The 18,577-nt window shown below is 37.4% G+C and overlaps 2 protein-coding genes and 1 long non-coding RNA gene across 102 annotated transcripts; 2 read left to right on the forward strand and 1 right to left on the reverse strand.

Moving 5' to 3' along the window:
- Positions 1-259: 259 nt before the first annotated feature.
- On the forward strand, positions 260-4,398 carry LOC104788571 (signal recognition particle subunit SRP54, chloroplastic-like). Of its 50 annotated transcripts, none has more exons than XM_087452399.1 (21): positions 273-397; positions 486-565; positions 692-736; positions 853-936; positions 1,033-1,074; positions 1,157-1,204; positions 1,292-1,392; positions 1,487-1,583; positions 1,666-1,782; positions 2,035-2,115; positions 2,212-2,303; positions 2,390-2,463; positions 2,578-2,626; positions 2,733-2,772; positions 2,886-3,028; positions 3,130-3,323; positions 3,400-3,490; positions 3,603-3,703; positions 3,783-3,935; positions 4,011-4,114; positions 4,214-4,398. In XM_087452399.1, the coding sequence occupies exons 10-14, from the start codon at positions 2,038-2,040 to the stop codon at positions 2,758-2,760; spliced, it is 321 nt and encodes a 106-aa protein (XP_087308525.1). In that variant the 5' UTR covers positions 273-397; positions 486-565; positions 692-736; positions 853-936; positions 1,033-1,074; positions 1,157-1,204; positions 1,292-1,392; positions 1,487-1,583; positions 1,666-1,782; positions 2,035-2,037; the 3' UTR covers positions 2,761-2,772; positions 2,886-3,028; positions 3,130-3,323; positions 3,400-3,490; positions 3,603-3,703; positions 3,783-3,935; positions 4,011-4,114; positions 4,214-4,398. The 50 variants fall into 40 exon arrangements, with proteins under 50 accessions (XP_087308552.1, XP_087308555.1, XP_087308557.1 ...); XM_087452447.1 differs by having other exon boundaries at positions 279-397; positions 2,212-2,304; positions 2,392-2,463; positions 3,830-3,935; XM_087452435.1 differs by having other exon boundaries at positions 279-397; positions 2,035-2,105; positions 2,212-2,299; positions 2,392-2,463.
- Positions 4,399-6,086: 1,688 nt separating this feature from the next.
- Positions 6,087-17,706, forward strand: LOC104788577 (uncharacterized). 50 transcript variants are annotated; one of them, XM_087452344.1, is made up of 55 exons: positions 6,087-6,381; positions 6,476-6,592; positions 6,699-6,805; positions 7,247-7,297; positions 7,389-7,478; positions 7,556-7,666; positions 7,781-7,819; positions 7,917-8,010; positions 8,105-8,159; positions 8,265-8,383; positions 9,114-9,146; positions 9,259-9,333; positions 9,426-9,680; positions 9,766-9,825; positions 9,908-9,980; positions 10,082-10,145; positions 10,285-10,352; positions 10,449-10,556; positions 10,717-10,807; positions 10,910-11,008; positions 11,142-11,200; positions 11,298-11,385; positions 11,482-11,557; positions 11,646-11,682; positions 11,783-11,848; positions 11,952-12,053; positions 12,185-12,240; positions 12,343-12,453; positions 12,536-12,584; positions 12,686-12,732; positions 12,807-12,891; positions 12,993-13,095; positions 13,204-13,313; positions 13,450-13,575; positions 13,671-13,748; positions 13,845-13,967; positions 14,050-14,119; positions 14,213-14,262; positions 14,441-14,518; positions 14,607-14,645; positions 14,741-14,804; positions 14,901-14,932; positions 15,030-15,093; positions 15,185-15,271; positions 15,403-15,492; positions 15,578-15,653; positions 15,751-15,792; positions 15,879-15,981; positions 16,059-16,160; positions 16,279-16,316; positions 16,464-16,501; positions 16,575-16,788; positions 16,922-17,009; positions 17,104-17,219; positions 17,326-17,706. In XM_087452344.1, exons 19-25 carry the CDS (start codon positions 10,776-10,778, stop codon positions 11,788-11,790), a joined length of 399 nt encoding a protein of 132 aa, XP_087308470.1. In that variant the 5' UTR covers positions 6,087-6,381; positions 6,476-6,592; positions 6,699-6,805; positions 7,247-7,297; positions 7,389-7,478; positions 7,556-7,666; positions 7,781-7,819; positions 7,917-8,010; positions 8,105-8,159; positions 8,265-8,383; positions 9,114-9,146; positions 9,259-9,333; positions 9,426-9,680; positions 9,766-9,825; positions 9,908-9,980; positions 10,082-10,145; positions 10,285-10,352; positions 10,449-10,556; positions 10,717-10,775; the 3' UTR covers positions 11,791-11,848; positions 11,952-12,053; positions 12,185-12,240; positions 12,343-12,453; positions 12,536-12,584; positions 12,686-12,732; positions 12,807-12,891; positions 12,993-13,095; positions 13,204-13,313; positions 13,450-13,575; positions 13,671-13,748; positions 13,845-13,967; positions 14,050-14,119; positions 14,213-14,262; positions 14,441-14,518; positions 14,607-14,645; positions 14,741-14,804; positions 14,901-14,932; positions 15,030-15,093; positions 15,185-15,271; positions 15,403-15,492; positions 15,578-15,653; positions 15,751-15,792; positions 15,879-15,981; positions 16,059-16,160; positions 16,279-16,316; positions 16,464-16,501; positions 16,575-16,788; positions 16,922-17,009; positions 17,104-17,219; positions 17,326-17,706. The 50 variants fall into 50 exon arrangements, with proteins under 50 accessions (XP_087308470.1, XP_087308471.1, XP_087308476.1 ...); XM_087452345.1 differs by having other exon boundaries at positions 6,090-6,381; positions 6,702-6,805; positions 10,082-10,191; XM_087452350.1 differs by having other exon boundaries at positions 6,090-6,381; positions 6,702-6,805; positions 10,082-10,191; positions 16,657-16,788.
- Positions 17,533-18,252, reverse strand: LOC147945053 (uncharacterized). Of its 2 annotated transcripts, none has more exons than XR_015558352.1 (3): positions 18,135-18,252; positions 17,760-17,799; positions 17,533-17,654 (listed from the first exon to the last, which is right to left on the reverse strand). It is a non-coding gene; the product is annotated as an uncharacterized LOC147945053 (long non-coding RNA). The 2 variants fall into 2 exon arrangements; XR_015558353.1 differs by having other exon boundaries at positions 17,642-17,675.
- Between the last annotated feature and the right edge of the window lie 325 nt (positions 18,253-18,577).

The following is an 18,577-nucleotide window of genomic DNA, read 5'->3' on the forward strand; positions in this document are numbered from 1 at the left end:
CGTCCCCTCCCAATCCAAATTCCGGTTTAGTTTGGTTATAGGTTTCTAATTATTCGGTTTAGAAATAACCCTAAATTGAATCTTCCTTACTTCGCTGCTGTATTGAGCTCAGTAGAACAGAGATAGAGGGAGTTCGATTGGTAGGCCCAGTGGAAAAATTAGGACTAGTGAGGCCCAAGTACAGAAGCCCAGTGGCAAAATTGGTCAGTAATGTTTCCATTTTTTTTATCGGTCTTCTCTGTTTATAATTACTTTTTTTACGCTCAGGTAGAGAAATCATAATCAGTTCACAACTTCACTTGGCTTCTTTAGAGAGAGAGAGAAGCGAGAGAGCGAGAAAGAGGGTTCGATTATAATGGCGACGAAGAGGGAGACAGACATGAAGAAGGCAGAAAAGGTATCATTTCTGTGTTTCCTTGTTAAAACCCTAAGATGAATCGATTTTGATTTTCGTGGTGAATGTTTTTTGCTTTCTGAAATCAAAGGTGTTGTGTTCGTGTTCCAACCTTAAGGACGATGAAGCGGTGGTAGATGAAATCAGCTTCTTCCCCAATCCATCGTGTGTGTAAGTTCAATTTCACGATCGATTTTGTTGTTTTCATTATTATTTAATTAGAGAATAATTTGATAAAAACGTACACTGACTCATTCGCCGTCTCTTCTCTTTTTCTCTTTCTAATTGATGAATTAGGGTTTCCATGGGCGTTTCTTCTTCTTCAACGAACAAGTTAAGAAGGTATACAAATTCTAGGGTTTATTATTATTTTTCAATTAAAGTTTGAGACATCTTCTCTTGTCTTTGTCTTCTAAAACTCCTCTTGAGTATCTCTTCTCGGTTGATGAATTTTGCAGGAGGAATTCGTGCCGGGTGAGAGGATCCGAGGACGTTGCTTGTTTGTTTGTTTCTTCTTCTGATTCGACCACAGCCAAGCACAGGTCTTTTTAAAAAATTCTTAGGGTTTCTCTTTTTAAGTTGGTTGTTTGATTCAGACTTTTTAAAGTTAAATTAGCTATATATATGGTTTTAACCAGAGAGATTCAATGAAGAAGAATACTTAACTCTGCCAAGCACAGGTCTTTTTAAAAAATTCTTAGGGCTTCTCTCTTTAAGTTGGAATCACGTACATCATTTGTGTGATTTCATTCTCTTGTGCAGCTGTCCGTTTTAAGAATGAGAAATACCCTAGACCAATGTGCTATACAAGTGAGTGCTTCCTTGCAACAGTGTTTTTCTATCTTCTTCTACTGTATATGCTTCTTGTCGTGGTCTAACAACTTTCTGCTTTTTTAGGGCCCACGGAAGTGAAAAGGAAGACACCCCAAATTGTGATGTCCCCGAATTTGAGATTCTATAGGAAGCTCGTGATGTGTGCTTCATGGCAAGATTTGAAGGTCTGATTGTCAACTAATGATTTGCTGCAACATTTTGGTTTCTACTCCCTTGTCTTGTTTTTGTCTTTCTGATATGAACTCCATTTTTTTGCAGGATCATATGCGGGGAGATGGTGATGTGTGCTTTGCTGAGGCCACTCGAGACAGGTTATGAGTCTTCCTCGTCCACTTCAAATTCTCCCCATCCATAAGTAAGTTGTGAGTCTAATTCAGCCCCGTCATAATATTCTCTTTTGTAATATTCAATCACCGTCTCTTCTCTTCTACTCTCAGCATCGTTGATGAGTTAGATATGGCGGTTTAATTCAGCCCGTCATAATATTCTCTCTTTGTAATATTCAATCACCGTCTCTTGAAGCTTGTTGCCATCTATGCTCTACCATTACATAGGTAACTCCCATTATATACTTTTCTTTTAAGTTGTGTTTTGATTTACTACCCAGTACCCACATGATTACGGATTGCTCTCTGTTATCTTATGCTTTTGTTCTCTCTCTCTTTATCCACGACTCTTCAGCTCTTCTTATTTGGGTCTGTTTTTGTAAGCTCTTCATATTTGGGTTTGTTTTCTAAATTGCATCAAGTTGCTTTTTTTCACAATGAAATTGTTCATGTGATTTACTTGTTTCTCTGTTATTTCAGGTTATGGTTGATCCTTTTATCGATGAGGGTGATGTCTCAAGGAGGCACGGATACGCTTCGCTTCTTCTAAGGTCTTCAAGGGTTTTGTTCTTCCTCTTAACTCTTCTTTTACCCTCTGTGTTTTTGTCTTTCTTATGAATTTGCTCATGTGATTTAGTTGTTGCTCTGTTATTTCAGGTTATGGTTGATGCGTTTATCGATGAGGGTGATGTATCAAGGAGACAAGGATACGTTTCGCTTCTTCTCTGTGCTAACGTCTTCAAGGGTTTAGTTATTCCTCTTAACACTTCTTTTATTTACTCTCTGTTTTTTTTTTTATTGGTTCCTTACGGTGCTTTCTTCTTCTTCGTCTTGCAGGTGTTTTGGAAGCTAATTATATACTCTTCTCCTGGCTACGTCTTCAAGCTTTCTCACGGGTTTTGTTAACATGTGATCATTTTTTTTTGGTTTTATAGTTGTTTCACTTCACTCTATCGTTTTGGTATCAATAATACTCACGTGTGGTTGGAGGAGAGGTGTCTGATCTACACTTTACTAAATTAGGTGGCTGGAGAGGAAGACCCGAGGTGTTTCTTGGCGGTTTTGCTAACAGGTGATGCGTTTTGGTCTTTGTTGTTGGTTTCACGATCTATCATTTTGGTTTCAGTAGTACCTACTTATCATTTTGTTAAGTTGTTGTCTTCTTTTTATTTTTGCAGAGCAAACTATAGAAGAGGTACAACATAACATCTTTGAAAGGTAAAGTGCTCTTCTTCTCTTTTCTATTTTTTTCGTTATGATTGATGCATGTGACTATGGAAGAGGTACAACATAACATTGTGGGATATTATTAATTCTTGATTATAATGCAGGAAAAGGGTGTGTGTTTACTTACGACGCTGTTGGATCATATATATGAGGGAGTTGGATACGGTGCTCAAGGTTCTGGCTCCACACTCATCATGCATTTCTTTGACAACCAGCTCAAGTCTCTCTTCTTCTGCTACCTAAACAGGTTTGTCTTCGTTTCGTGCTTTGGCTTTACGCATTATGGTTTAGCATAAAAATGAATAATTCAGGTTTTTGGTTTTCTGAATCTTGTAATCTCTTTTACAGGTCAAGGACCCCTCTGTAGCCTAACGTTGATGCTCATAGCGGAGTGCTGCTGAACCATGCGCCTTGTTTTGCTGAATCTTGGTTATAGTTAATAGAGTGACCTTTCTTTCAAATATAGATACTACACTGCTTTTTGGCTGTTTCTAAGCTTTATGAAGTGTTTGGGGCCTCCTATTCTAATTGTGCTGGGAAAGGTACTACTATTTACATTACCAATCATTATCATAAATCTATTGCAGCTTTAGTCATGAAATTGTCTCTTTGTCACAGATAGATAAAGGCATGAAAGACGTGAAGAAACTTTTGAATCCCACAGAAGTGTTACTAGTTGTTGATGCCATGACTGGACTAGAAGCCGCAGGTACGCTGTTTGTATTCTACATTTGTCATGAAGATTCCAAACATCCTTGAATAGTTTCAGAACTGGACCTGTATTAGTCATATACTAAGATGAGCTTCTGTACTTCGTACAGCTCTGGTGGCACCAATCAATGTAGCGATAGAAATTACAGGAGCCATTTTGACAAAGCGAGATGGTGATTCAAGAGGTGGTGCTGCTTTGAGTGTCAAGGAGGTTTGTGTTCTTCTACTCTGATCAATTATGTTATAGAAAGTTACTTAATTAACGTTTTACATTGATTGGGTGTCTATAGGTATCGGTTCTGTAAATCAATACTCCCTGATGCCCTCCTTGTTTCAGGTTGGTGTGGCGGTTTATACAGCAGGGACTGATGTAAAACCTGCAGATCTAACTAAAGTAGAGTAGTGTCTATGTATTTATCATGGATGCTGCAGGGAGGCTTCAGGTAATCTTTTGTTTTTGAGTCATTGTATCATAAATCTATTGCAGCTTTAGTAATGAAATTGACTCTCTGTGACAGATAGATAAAGGCATGATGGACGAATTAAAAGACGTGAAGAAATTTCTAAATCCCACAGAAGTGTTACCAGTTGTTGATGCCTTGACTGGACAAGAAGCTGGCAGGTACGCTGTTAGTATTCTATATCTGTCATGAAAACGAATTAGTTTCAGAATGGGACCTGTATCAGTCATATACTAAGATGAGCTTCTGTACATCTACAGATCTGGTGATGTTGAAGTTTTGCTCTTGTATTATACCAGAAGCCATTGCTTCAAATACAAGCTTGGTAGAGAATAAAACAGAGAATGAAAAAGTGGAAAACTTCTCAATTATTCTCAACGATTTGGCCGTACAACATTACACACAATTATATAGAGTGCTACGGTCGTAACCGTTCGTTTAGTAACCGAACAAACGCAACTATCTAACATGCACCCTTTAATATGCATACACATATCTAAGTATATCTTGAACATGTAGCATATGACCGAACTCAGTTATCACTAACACTCCCCCTTAATTGAGTTTCGGTCTAACTCTAATTGTCTGTCAACAGTCATGAAGTCTCCATGAACTTCTCTTGCAACCTTCTTCCACTCACTTTCTCTAAGGAAATCTTTCTTTTTCTTTCCTTTCGCAACTGGCTGCATCTCCCTTTTCTCTCTTAGGTAAGCAGCTTCCTTTTTTGCTTGGTTTCTTCCTTTGATCACCATCACATTCACATCTCTGTGACTTCTCGTGTGTGAAGTGAAAAATTTTCACGTCTTCTTCGGTTATCTTCTCAACCGGCTACTGCTCCATTTTTTTTATGAGGTAAGCTTCCTCTTTTAGTGCTTGGTCTTGGTGTCTCCATTTAATCACCATAAAGTGCTCCATTTTTTTTCTTTGAGGTAAGCATCCTCCCTTTATTGCTTGGTGTCACTCTTAGTCTTTGATCATCATAACGTCTTCATGACGTCCTACGCGTGAATCTTCTCCACGTCATCATCGGTTAACTCTTTTCAACCGACGTTTGCTCCATTTTTCTCCGAGGTAAGCATCCTATTGTGCTCCATTTTTTTCCTTCAACAATCTACCTCACTGTGACTGTTAATTTTGCACACGCCACACCACTTCTTGGTCTTCCCATGGCCTCTCTTGTTTTGCTTGTTTCCTTTTCTCGTACCAAGCTTTTCTCCATAAAACGCACCCTCTTTGATACGTTCTTCTCGGAGACTTAAGCGCTTCTCATGCCCTTCAAGATATCTATCAACTCTGTAGTAAAGAGGGTCGATAGATACTTTGTTTGTTCAAGAACAGCAACGATGCTCTCGATCTTTTGCGGCAAGAAGATAACAACCTTTTGAACCAATTGGTAATTAGTCTTGTCTTCACCATGAACTCTTATTTTTGTTGAGTATCTTTTCCCTATTCTTCCAAACAGGTGACTACCTCCGTGTTATAGTCCTCCTTCACAAACTCAACCACCACTTTTTGCCAATGAACCTTGCTCTGTTTCATTCAACAGGACTTCTTGTGAACGTCTTTCTCAAGGACTCAACACCACTTTCTACTAATAAGCTTTTTTTTTTTTTTGCTTTCAACAGCAGCGACATCACGTTTTGCCATATTCTGGTTTAAAGCCAGATCTTCTCTTTTTGGCCGAGCACTGAACATATTATCATACGCATCCTGGTTCCATGAACAAAACATGATTTTCATGTGCTTGACAGTGTCGTGAACTCCTCCGTGGACACTTCCTCTGTTTTTTCAATCGCACCCCTTCGGATGACCGTGTAGGATTGCGTCGGTTTGTTCGGAACACTGTCTTCACCACTGGCTACAATTATCTCGTGATTAAGATGGCCTTCATCATAATCCACACCCGATATCATCGTTTCTCCATCAAACATAAGAATCTCTTGTTGAATGATGTTGCCGTGATCTTTGTTTTTGATTGAACTTTTTGCAGGCTTTGTTACGCTTCTCTTTGTGCTTTCCACTGGCCCTTGAATCAATAAAGCTCTGATACCATGTTGAAGTTTTGCTCTTGTATTATACCAGAAGCCATTGCTTCAAATACAAGCATGGTAGAGAATAAAACAGAGAATGAATAAGTGGAAAACTTCTCAATTATTCTCAACGATTTGGCCGTACAACATTACACACAATTATATAGAGTGCTACGGTCGTAACCGTTCGTTTAGTAACCGAACAAACGCAACTATCTAACATGCACCCTTTAATATGCATACACATATCTAAGTATATCTTGAACATGTAGCATATGACCGAACTCAGTTATCACTAACAGATGACACCATCCAATGTAGAGACAGGAATCACAGGAGCCATTTTGACAAAGCTAGATGGTGATTCAAGAGGTGCTGCTGCTTTGAGTGTCAAGGAGGTTTGTGTTCTTCTTCTTTGATCAGTTATGTCATAGAAAGTTACTTGATCAACGTTTTATGTTGATAGTTTACTCTTTAATTGGGTGTCGATAGGTATCAGGAAAACCAATTAAACTGGTAGGACGTGGAGAGCGAATGAAGGATCTTAAACCCTTTTATCCAATTCGAATGGGAGATGTGCTTTCATTTGTATAGAAGGCAACATAAGTTGTAAGTTCTTTTTCAGTAAAGTTACTATCAAAACTTTTTTTTTCTCTTCCCCTCACTCTCTCTCTACACTGAATTCTTCTTCATCTGTCTTTATTGATGCGTCAAGAAGATACTGAAGATCTACAGAAGAAGATAATGAGTGCAAAGTTCTGACATCAACGATTTTGCTCTCTCAACAACTAAAACAGATTGTGGAAGCTTCAGGAATTGCTGGTAAGCATGTCAATGTAGATTCTCAGGTTTGGTTTATTTTCAGTGTTTTTTTTAACATCACGTTCTAGTTTTTTGCTTGATTGATCTTATCTAAGTATTTTGCGAGTCTGCTTTAGGTATGTTAATTCTGTTCTTCTCTCTTCCTTCTTTTCACTTGGATTTTCAGATTTACTAACTAATGCTAACCAGCATACGTTACACGATAATTTAAACTTTCTCATGCATACATTCTTACCAATATGCCAATATCTTCCCTTATTTAGCTTTAAGCAGTGTTTTTTAAAATTATAAATGATCAGGAACCCATGGTGTCGTCGACAACACCAGTTATGATGACATGAACTATGCTTTGTTTGCTCTTGTGTGCAGGTAAATAATGACTATGCTTTCCCCTTTTTCACAATTCATTAAGCACAAGTATTAAAATCTATTTATGTTTAGCATCAGTGGAGATGATGACTTGCTAAAGCTCATGACCATTTATGGTTTCTGGTATGAAGATTTGTTATTTGTCTTGTGTTGCATATGTTTCCCTGCTCCCTTTTTCATAAGGCCTCTTGTTTTTCTTTGTTTTCCATCCCAGAGGTTTCTTGCCATGATCTCATCTCACTTTGATGGTTGCTGCAGTAGCACTTGGGATTAAGAAAACAGAGGTTTCTGATTGTTGTCACAGGTAATTTTTCACTTATTATTATAATATTTTGATAATGACTCTTGAGTGTTGTTCTCATGCTTTCTTCTCCTCTGCAGCTGCTGTCAGTGACTACAAACAGCATCCCCAGCCTCTCAAAACTTGAATGATGAATACATCTGGAGGTACAGGTTTGCACCACTGTAAATTTTCTTCCCAATCCATCGCGTGTAAGTTCAGTTTCATGTTTGATTTTCTTGTTTACATTATAATTAGAGAATAATTTGATAAAATGTACACTCACTCACCGTCTCTTCTCTTTTGTCTTCGAATTGATATATTAGGGTTTCCATGGTCGTTTCTTCTTCAACGAGCAAGTTAAAGTATACAAATTCTAGGGTTTATTTTCTTAATTAAGTTAAGACATCTTCTCTTGTCTTGTCTTCTAACTCTTGAGTATCTCGTTTGATGAATTTGCAGAAGGATATGGTGCCAAGTGAGGATCGGAGGACGTTGCTTGTTTGTTTTCGGAGTTGGTGTTTCTTCTTCTGATTTGACCGACGGCCAAGTACAGGTTTTAAAAATTCTAGGGTTTCTCTTTTAAGTTGTTTATTGATTCAGACTTGAATATTAACTATTTGGTTTCTTCTTATTATGTATACGTGCAGGTCAGAGAGATGGATTGAAGAATGAAGAAGATGAAGAAGACTCGAGACTAATTAAGTTAACTCTGTTCTTCTCTGTTTCTTCTTTTTACTTAGATTTTGAGATTTACCAAGTTATACTAACCTACCTGCTTCTGATGCTGTTTTCTCTTTCTCGTTTCAGCTGATTTTCTCTTTCTCTATATATATGGTGGTTCACTTCCTTCCCATTACTGTTAAGGATGTTGCTGAATTATGGACCCAAACGATGGCAAAGGAATTCTCTTCTTATTGAAAAAATAGGTTCGGAGAAGAAAAAATAAAATAAACTCAACCGAAAAAGGGAATTTAGATAGTTTGACTACCGAAAAAAGGGAATTTAGATAGCTTGACTACCGACTTATGTAGTTGTTAATCTGAACCATTGAAATCTAACATGAGATAAAATCACGGCCGTCAATCTCTATAAATAATGATTCTACTCTTTCTCAATCCTTAAACAGTTAAACGTTTTTTTTTTTTTTTCTCTCTATCTACCTGGTAACGTCTCTATGCCTTAGATAGTGAAGTGGTGATGGATTCTTCTTCTTCTTCTTCTTCTTCTTCTTCTTTTTCTAAACGCGCGCGTCTTTGAAAGTTTGCTGAATCGATCATTGGTGATGGATTCTTCTTATTCTGTTCTGGGTTTTCAATTGATTTTATTTTTTCTAGGGTTTACTAGATTCTGTGTTCATTGCGATTTTACGTTTCTTCGGTATTCTTCTTCATCTTCTGGGTTTTCAATTGATTTTATTTTTCTACGGTTCATTGCGATTTAACTCTCATCCTCGACTCAGAAATCTCAACTTCTAGGGTTTGATTTTCTAAATTGGTTTTGTCTTCTCGTCATGATATTGCTATGATTGTTTTCTTTTTTTTAATCGTTGGTCAGTCGCGCTGCGTCTTCAATCATATTCTGATCCCAATTTTTTCTAGGGTTTCGAATATGGATTTTTTTTTGTTATCCGTACTAATATATCTCTCTTTGATGCAGGTATTTGTTAGGCATCAGTGGAGATCTTCTAGGGTTTGTTTTCATCCCTTGTCACTCTGTTTTCTCTGTTTGTTTTTAACGATTTTGTTTGTTTGTTTGTTTGTTTGTTTCTCTAATTAGCGATATCTCTCTCTCTATGTTGCAGGTCTTCTTTTGTAATTGCAAGCAAGCTTTGTCAAATAATCTTGTCAAAGTATGGATCACAATATGGAGTACTGGGGTAAGTATTGCAGCCATGCGACTTGCTTATTATTCTTTATCTCTTTGTCTCTAGTTTAACTTTGTTCTCCATGTTTTTGTGTGTTGCATCAGCCTCGCAAGGACTAGCAGACAGAAAGGCATCAGTAGAGATGATGATGATGACTTGATCAAGCGCAAGGCGCCCCCATTCATGGTTTCTGGTATCCCAAGTGCTACTGCAGCAACCATCAAAGTGAGATGAGATCATGGCAAGAAACCTATCTGGGATGAAAAACAAAGAAAAAACAAGAGGCCTTTTGAGAAAGTGAGGAGGGAAAACATAAGCAACACAGAAAAAATAAAAACAAGCACAGAGGTTTGTCACAGGTAACTTTTCACTTGATATGAGTTTTTTATTTTTATTTTGATTATGACTCTTAGTGTTGTTCTGATGCTTTCTTCTCCTCTGCAGCTGCTCTCCCTGACTACAAATCGTCTCTCCAAAACTTGAATGATGAAGCACAGCTGTCAGGTGGTTTATCTATTCTCTCCTTTTCATTATTGGTCCATATATACTACCATGTCTCTAATCGAAATTATAATTTCTCTTATAGGTTCCTTGGAGTGCTAATATATGGCCATTCTCTTGCCCTTGATGACACTAGCATGACTGGAGAGATCAAAATCGTGTGTTTTTCTTTATCTTTTTTCCTATCATAGTGATTTTGTTTACTTTCTCTTCCCGCTTTGGTATAACTCCTAACAGTCAACTTCCCTTTTCTTGCTAGGTTAACAAAGACTCTAACAAGGACCCATTCCTAATGTCTTGCTATAAATTTGCAGATGGAAATGGTATGATGTGGCGAACCTATCGGTGATTGGTTGTTGTGTTCTCTCTGTTACGCATCTAGTAACTCTACTCCTTCTTCTTCTTCCTCTGATTTTTATTTTATTTACTAACACGTTTCTTCGTCTTCTGTCTCCTTCGCAGGTGTTTTCTTTGGAAGCTTATAATATGTTATGGCTTTCGACTCTGAAGTCTCAACTTCAACTTCTACGGTTTGCTTTCTAAATTGATTTTTACCTTCTAGTTTTTTTTTTTGCTTCAAATCGAATTCGTTTTATTTACTCGTAGTTCTATTATTGTTAATCCAGATTGTTTCTGGAGGATAGAACTATTGATCGATTGGTGATTGCAGAGGAGGCTACTAAGATCTCTCGCTGAGGGTTTGATCAAGGAGGAGGCTACTAAGATCTTCTAGGGTTTGATTCATCCTCGTCACTCTGTTTTCTCTGTTTGTTTTTAACGGTTTTGTTTGATTGCTTCTCTAATTAGCGATCTCTCTCTCTCTCTCTCTCTCTCTCTCTCTCTCTCTCTCTCTCTCTCTCTCTCTCTCTCTCTCTCTCTCTCTCTTTGTTGCAGGTCTTCTTTTGTAATTGCTTCTGAACAGCAAGCAAGCTTTGTCATAATCTTGTCAAAGGATGGATCACAACAAGAAGCAATATGGAGTGGGGTAAGTTTGCAGCCACGAGACTTGCTTATATACATCTGGTTATTTCTTATCTCTTGTCTCTAGCTAACTTTTTGTATGCATGTTTTTTTTTTGTTGCGTCAGCCTCAAGGATTGTCATATTAACTCAGGACTAGCAGAGAAAGGCATCAGTGGAGATGGTGATGATGACTTGCTAAAGCTCATGACCATTTATAGTTTCTGGTACTAAGATCTCTCGGTGATGGTTTGATTGTGGAATATTCTTTTTGTTTGTCTTCCTAATCCGCCATATTTACTCTCTCCTTTTCGATATAGTGAAACAAATGTTGATATGGCCTTTTTGTTTTCCTCTCAGGAGTTGGAAAACCAACAAGCATCAATGTGGAGGGACGGGTAAGTTTGCAATATGGAGGGGTAAGTTTGCACTCATGAAAAATTCTTATCTCTGGTTATCTTTATCACTTGTCTCTAGTTTAACCTTGGAATGCATGTTTTTTTCTTGTTGCATCAGCCTCAAGGATTTGCTCAAGACTACCAGAGAAAGGCATCAGTGGAGATGGTGATGACTTGCTTAGCCGCAAGACCATTTATGGTTTCTGGTATGAAGATGCACCTTTGTTTAATGTCCTGTTTTGCTTAAGTTTTCCCTGCCCACTCTCTCATATGACGTGTTGGTTTTCTTCTTTTCATCACAGGATTTTCTTTCGGATGCTTGGCATGCATGATCTCACTTTGTTGATGGTTGCTGCAGTAGCACAGAAAAAAATAGAGGTTTGTGATTGTTGTCACAGATAATGTTTGACTTAATATATGATATTTATAATATTGTGTTGTTCTGATGCTTTCTTCTCCCCTACAGCTGCTGTCAGTGACTACAAACCTCTTCACGGTGAAGAGTAAGACCTAGATTGTCTCTCGCGTTTTGTGTGTTGTTGGGTTTTCATATGTGAATGCTTGGTTTCTAATGGTCTTCTTTAATTTTTCTTCTTCTCTCAGGTTGGTGAGCTATATTGGAATTACTTCTGAACAGCAAGGATTACAACAAGCAGCGATATGGAGGGGGTAAGTTTTGCAGTCATGAGACATGCTTATATATATCTGGTTATTTCTTATCTCTTGTCTCTAGCTAACTTTTGGTATGCATGTTTTGTTTTTGTTGCATCAGCCTCAAGGATTGTCAACTTTGCTCTAGACTAGCAGAGTAAGGCATCAGTGGAGATGATGGTGATGATGACTTGCTAAAGCGCAAGACCTTTTGTGGTTTCTGGTACTAAGATCTCTTGGTGATGGTTTGATAGTAGAGTATTCTCTTTGTTTGTCTGCCTAATCTCCCATATTTACTCTCTTTTTCGATATAGTGAAACAACTGTTGATATGGCCTTTTTGTTTTCCTCTCAGGAGTTGAAAAACCAACGACCATCAATATGGAGGGACGGGTAAGTCATTGGCTTAAGGTAAGTTAACTCTGTTCTTCTCTCTTTCTTCTTTTTACATGGACTTTGAGATTTACCAAGTTATACTACGAACCTGCTTCTGATGCTGTTTTCTCTTTCTAGTTTCAGCTGATTTGTGGTCGGGCTCTTGGATTGCCACTAGAGCGGCCAAAGAGTGTAAACATGGAGAGGTTGCTTGTCTAACAAGAGGAGCCAAGAATCAGTATACCTAAGGTAAGTTAACTCTGTTCTTCTCTCTAGCTTCTTTTCACTTGGATTTTCAGATTTACTAACTAATACTAACCACCATACACAGACATCTTCAGTGATCCTAATGGACCTTATAAGACATTCTGAATTCTGAGGTTTGTGTTCCTTGCTCTTAGAAGAAGTTGGTATTTGATAATATTTGGTCTCACTTCACTTCACTTCTTCTGATTCTTGGATGCCTTTTTTTTTTTTGCAGTTACTGTACGTGGGCTCCCATCATCTGCTCCATGGCAAAATTTGAAGGTCTTGATTGACAAGTAATGTTTTGCTGGTCTTGTTTTTGTCTTTCTGATATGAAATTCATTTTTTTTTTGCAGGATCATTTGCGGAGAGCTTGTGATGTGTGCTTTGCTCAGGTCACTCGAGACAGGTTGTGGAAAGGAGATGCTTTGAGGAATGAATGTATGATGATGTTTCAGACTTTGGTATTTTTATTCGGGTTTATATTTCAGTTGTTGTGAACTGAGTATATAGTTTAATCTAATTATGTATATGTTGTGCAGGTCACGGAGAAGGATTGAAGAATGAAGAAGAATACTCATGTCTGCTTTATCTCAGAGAGATGGATTGAAGAATGAAGAAGATCGCTTACGCAGACTGCTTAAGGTAAGTTAACTCTGTTCTTCTCTCTTTCTTCTTTTCACTTGGATTTTGAGATTTAGCAAGTTATACTACTAACATGCTTCTAATGCTGTTTTCTCTTTCTCGTTTCAGCTGATATGTGACCGGCCTCTTGGACTGCCACTAGAGCGGTCAAAGAGTGTATAAACATGGAGAGGTTGTATGTCCCCCAAAAGGTGAAGCTTCGTGGGGAATCAGCAGAGGTTTGCTTTTCTTTTTTACATCTTCTCATATAACTTGGTCTCATTCAATCCTCACTTCACAATCGTTGTTGTTACTTGTTAGCAATAGATTGAAAATCCTGGTTTGGGTTTAACTTCCTTTTATCTTGTGGTTTAGGATTATCTTGGCAGCTTCTCGTCCAAAGCCTGGGGGATCACAGGTGGTGGTTATGCAACTTTTGCTTTTTCATGCTGGTCAATCAGAAGTCAACTTCAACTTTCTGCTTCATAGCAAGATTTGAAGGTCTGATTGCCAACTAATGTTTTGCTGCATCTTTTTGGTTTCTACTACTCCCTTGTCTTGTTTTGTCTTTCTGATATGAAATCCGTTTTTTGCAGGATCATATGCGGAGAGCTTATGATGTGTGCTTTGCTGAGGTCACTCGAGTCAGATTCAGTTCTCCTCATCCATAAGTTGTGAGTCTAATTCAGACCCTTTAAAGTTTATTCTTCGTTAAACTGACTAATCTTCTTTTTTTTAATGGATTTTGTTGTTGCTCGTTCCTTCTCTAGATGATGCAATCTTACACAACGATGGTCAAATCGTATTCTAAAGATTGGATTGGGGTTTGTTTCTGGAGTCCAGAAAGACGACGACGATATCTATGTTATTGTTAATCATCTGGAGAGTATTGGGTGAGATATGTTTCTCCACCTTTTTAATTTCTTTAGATCTGTTTTGTTATGTTTGGTTACTAACGAGTTTGTCTAATTTTAGGTTTTAACAAGAAAAGCCAAGAATCAGTCTACGTGGAAAGGTTTTGCACGCAGCTTTGAAGGTGCTACAAGTGAGTTTTTCTTCGTCTCTCTTTAAAGTTGTTGTTTAAATTAAGACTTGAAAGTTAACTATATGGTTTTAATGTGATTCTGTATACGTGCAGGTCAGAGAGATTGATTGAAAAATGAAGAAGTCTTAAGCAGACTGCTTAAGGTAAGTTAACTTTGTTCTTCTCTCTTTCTTCTTTTCACTTGGATTTTCTGAAAATCATTTTGAGACTTACTAATGGAAGAATTCTGAGGTTTGCGTTACTTGCTCTTAGAAGTTGGTTTTGATAATATTTGGTCTCACTTGACTTCTTCTGATTCTTGGGTGGCTTTTTTTTTGGCAGTTACGTGGGCTCCCATCACCTGCTTTTCACTATGTTCTCTCTCGGTTCCTAATTTTCAAAATGCTAACTGTTACTAAGGTTTGTTAAATTTTGACACCCAAAACCTTTCGTACTTGAATGAATATGTTTGTTTGTAACATAACTCTGCTTTGTTTTGTATTTGCAGGTCTCAGTCTGATTTTGGAAACCAATTATTTGTTTTAAGGTGCTGTATACTTCAGATCTTTGATTGAAACTTTATCTTAATATATGTCTTGTGAATAATGTTTTCAAGTATTCTGATGATAATTTCATTTGCAGCTTGCTTATGGAGCGACGTGGTTCTGGAGAAAGGTACATTTGATCATGACAACATGATGACAAAGTAATGTCTTCTCTCTTATCTTCGAATAAATTTACTTACTTTCGATATTTTTGTTTGTAATATAGCTCTGCTTTGTTTTGTCTTTGCATGACTCAGTCTGATTTTGGAAACCAATGATTTGTTTTAAGGTGCAGAGCATACTTCAGATCTTTGATTGAAACTTTATCTTAAGATATGTCTTGTGAATAATGTTTTTAAGTATTCTGATGATGATTTCATTTGCAGCTTGCTTATGGAGCGACGTGGTTCTGGGGAAAGGTACATCTGATCATTACAACATGATGACAAAGTATAATGTCTTCTCTCTTATCTTCGAATGACTTTACTTACTTTCAGTATTTTTGTTTGTAACATAACTCTGCTTTGTTTTGTCTTTGCAGGTCTCCATCTCATTTTGGAAACCAGTTATTTGTTTTAAGGTGCAGAGCATACTTCAGATCTTTGATTTGAAACTTTATCTTAAGAAGGTACGTCTCGTGAATACTTCATTCTACATGTACTGTAGGGTAGTATTCTTTATACAACTCTAGAAGGTTTATTTAGCTGTGAAATTGTTGGAAACAAACTTACATGTTCACTTCTGAATTTTCACTTTCAGGTTAAAATATGGCTTGGAGACGAGGCAGGAGATCACTACTACTATGTTCTCTCTCGGTTCCAAGTTTGGAGAATGCTAACTGTTACTAAGGTTTGTTCAATTTTGACACCCACAACCTTTTGTACTTGAATGATTCTCACATTGGTTACAAAGATTTTGATCATTTTGTATTCAGATCCCAAATCCTGAGGGGCTATAAAGATTTCTTTTAAGCTCTAGAAGCTTCTTATCGACAGCAGTCTTCCTGATATGTATGCCACAACTCATCTTCTGTCTTTTCACAGATTCAATTATACTTACTTCCAGTGTTTGTTTGTAACATAACTCTGCTTTTTTTTGTCTTTGCAGGTCTCCGTCTCATTTTGGAAACCAATTATTCGTGACAACAAGGTATTAAACAGTTGTTTTTGATTCCTGGTTTCATTTCTTGTTCTGCAGTTTTACTTGATTTTATCTTCCTCAACTCTGTTTTCCAGGGAAGTCTGGTGCCAAAGAAGTCTACTTTCTCTTCTGGTACTAAAGCGTCTGCATCTCATAAACTGGTCACTGACCTGATTTTCAAATACCTTTGCAGAATGGGTACGTTAGATGTCATTCTTGTTATCTCACATTCTTTTTCATCTCATAAGCTGATCACTGACCTGATTTTCTGACAGTGAGTTGAAGTAACAATACTTGGGATCAAATTTCAGGGAATTGATTACTTGAAGTATGACAACTGCAACTCGCTCTTCTGTCCCCAATTCTTAATTCCTTTTGTAAGCAATTAAGATGTGTTGTTATGCCACAACTAAGTCTTCTGTCTTATCATCGATTAAATTTTATGTACTTTCGATGTATGTTCCTAACATAACTCACTTTGTTTTGTCTTTGCAGGTCTCAATCTGATTTTGGCAACCAATTTTTTGTTTAAGGTGCAACATATATTCCTTGTGTTTGATCTTATTATTATGTTCGTGATGTGTATGCCACTACTCGTCTTCTCTCTTATCTTCGAATAAAGTTACCAACTTTCGATATGTTTGTTTGTAACATAACTCTGCTATGTTTTGTCTTTGCAGGCCTCAGTCTGATTCTGGAAACAAATTATTTGTTTAAGGTGCAGCATACTTAAGATCTTTGATTAAACTATATCTTAATATATGTCTTGTAAATATGTTTTCTGATTTCAGTTTGCAGCTTGGTTTTGGACCGACGTAGTTATGGCCTTATTGGGGAGAGTACATTATTAAATCATTACAACTGTTGTTGCAGTTGTTGCTGTTTAAGTAAAATGTCTTTGGTGGACCAGAAAGTGATGGAAGTGGTACAATTGTTGATGCAGTTTCACGTCCTGGATGAGACATTTCAGATCCTGTGATTTCTGCAACCCTTAGTATTGTGCAGGTAATTATGGTGTTCATGGCTTCTTCCCTATCTTCCATTGTACATGATTGAGATAAACCAGATAGTGTGTGGTTTTCAGAACTGCCGCAGACTCCTATTTTAGCACCGTTTATGTTTCCCTTTTCTTCTACAGGTCTTCTGGGGTTTGGACAAAAAGCTTTCCCAGAGAAAACATTTGCCCTCTGTTAATTAGTTGATTTCCTACTCAAAAGTATTCAACGGTATGCTTACATATCCTCAGTTTAAACCTGTCTTGGTTTACTATTTCGAATTCTTGTATATAAAAAGTTGCTTTTTTTTTTTCTTTTTCTTCAGGCATTGGGATCTTTCTATGAGAAGTTCGGACCAGACATCATCAACATCATGAGGACAAAGGCCAGAGAGGGTGTTGCAGAGGGAAGAGGGAAGAGGAACTTAATGAAATTGTCCAGGTACGTGTCACTTGTCCTTGTATTGGTATCAATGTCGTATACTAAGAAGGATAATGTATCCTCAGTTTAGACTAGCTCTTATATTGTGCTTGCTGTTTCTGCAAAGGCTAAAGGAATTTGCTCTTTCACACCGTAAGAAGATTCCTACATCTTGCTCTTCCGCTTTTGGTGAACCCTATACGACCAAGAAAAGGTTAATCTCTAACAGCAGAAGATCAACGATGGCTAAGATTTATTCTTACATTACAGAGTATTTTGGTATGTTATGGGGTGATAGCATTGGGATCAGCTCTAAAGCACATAGTTAATATATATCCAGAATAACACTTTAGCCTAGCCTATAAACAAACTAGTAGTGTGAGACTATGGAATAGTCCCTGCCATGATGACTAACCGTTGTGTGATTGTAGACTGAAACAAAAGGGGAAGAATCCTCTGCAAGTGCCCATTAAAACCCTTTAGATAAAGACATGAGTTAAGGAGAAAATTGAGCTGAGGTCATAGCTGTTACAGAATCTAGTGAAGAAACAGAGAGAATACCTCAGCTTCCGTAGCATCATCATCAATGGCATCGCTCCTCCTATAAAAAAACTTATAGAATCAAGGAAAATAAATTACTACCATTAGATATTTTAGATACAAAATCATAAAACCAATTCTACAGTTAAAACAAAATCACAAGCTTCCATGATACAACGAAGTACAGTGATGCGGCGAGCTCCGATGGACGAGGATTGAGGAGGAAAGAGAACTGCCGAAAATTTGGAAGACTAAGAAGAAAGCTCTCGAACTTCAAACGACATCGTTTGGAATATGGTGGAATAAGTCATAAGCCCAGCCCATTAAGCGTTGTGTATACAAATATTGCAGCGTTGTTGTTTGTTTGGTTAAATTTGTCAGACGCGCCTCGCTTACCTCATTAACTCAAAATATTAAAAATTCTTCAATTTTTGTAGTCTATAACCTTGCCGAATATGTGAAACGCGCGTTACGCGCTCTTCATGCGTGTGGGGATTGTCTTCATTTGTTTACCTGTTGTGTGACACACGCGAGAAGTGGGCCAGACCATTGTAAATTTGACGAGACCGTTTTAGTTAAATTGCAACATATATTGTAGAATAATCAGGCCTGGCCCATTTAGTACTACCTCATGTAAGTGTAACATAAAATATAAAGAAGTCCAACAAAACACATATTTAATAGACCGATATTTCATTGACTTGGCCCATATCTTATCCGATCAGAGTAAAGATTCGATTTTATTTCGTCAAATTTATCCTCAAACCAAAAACAGATAAACAAAACAAAACTGTCAACCTAAATTTAACCAATCTTCAAGTTAAAGTTAAAGATGATTG

This window comes from Camelina sativa, chromosome 5, assembly GCF_030686135.1.
Source record: "Camelina sativa cultivar CO46 ecotype springtype chromosome 5, ASM3068613v1".
NCBI classification, from domain to species: domain Eukaryota; kingdom Viridiplantae; phylum Streptophyta; class Magnoliopsida; order Brassicales; family Brassicaceae; genus Camelina; species Camelina sativa.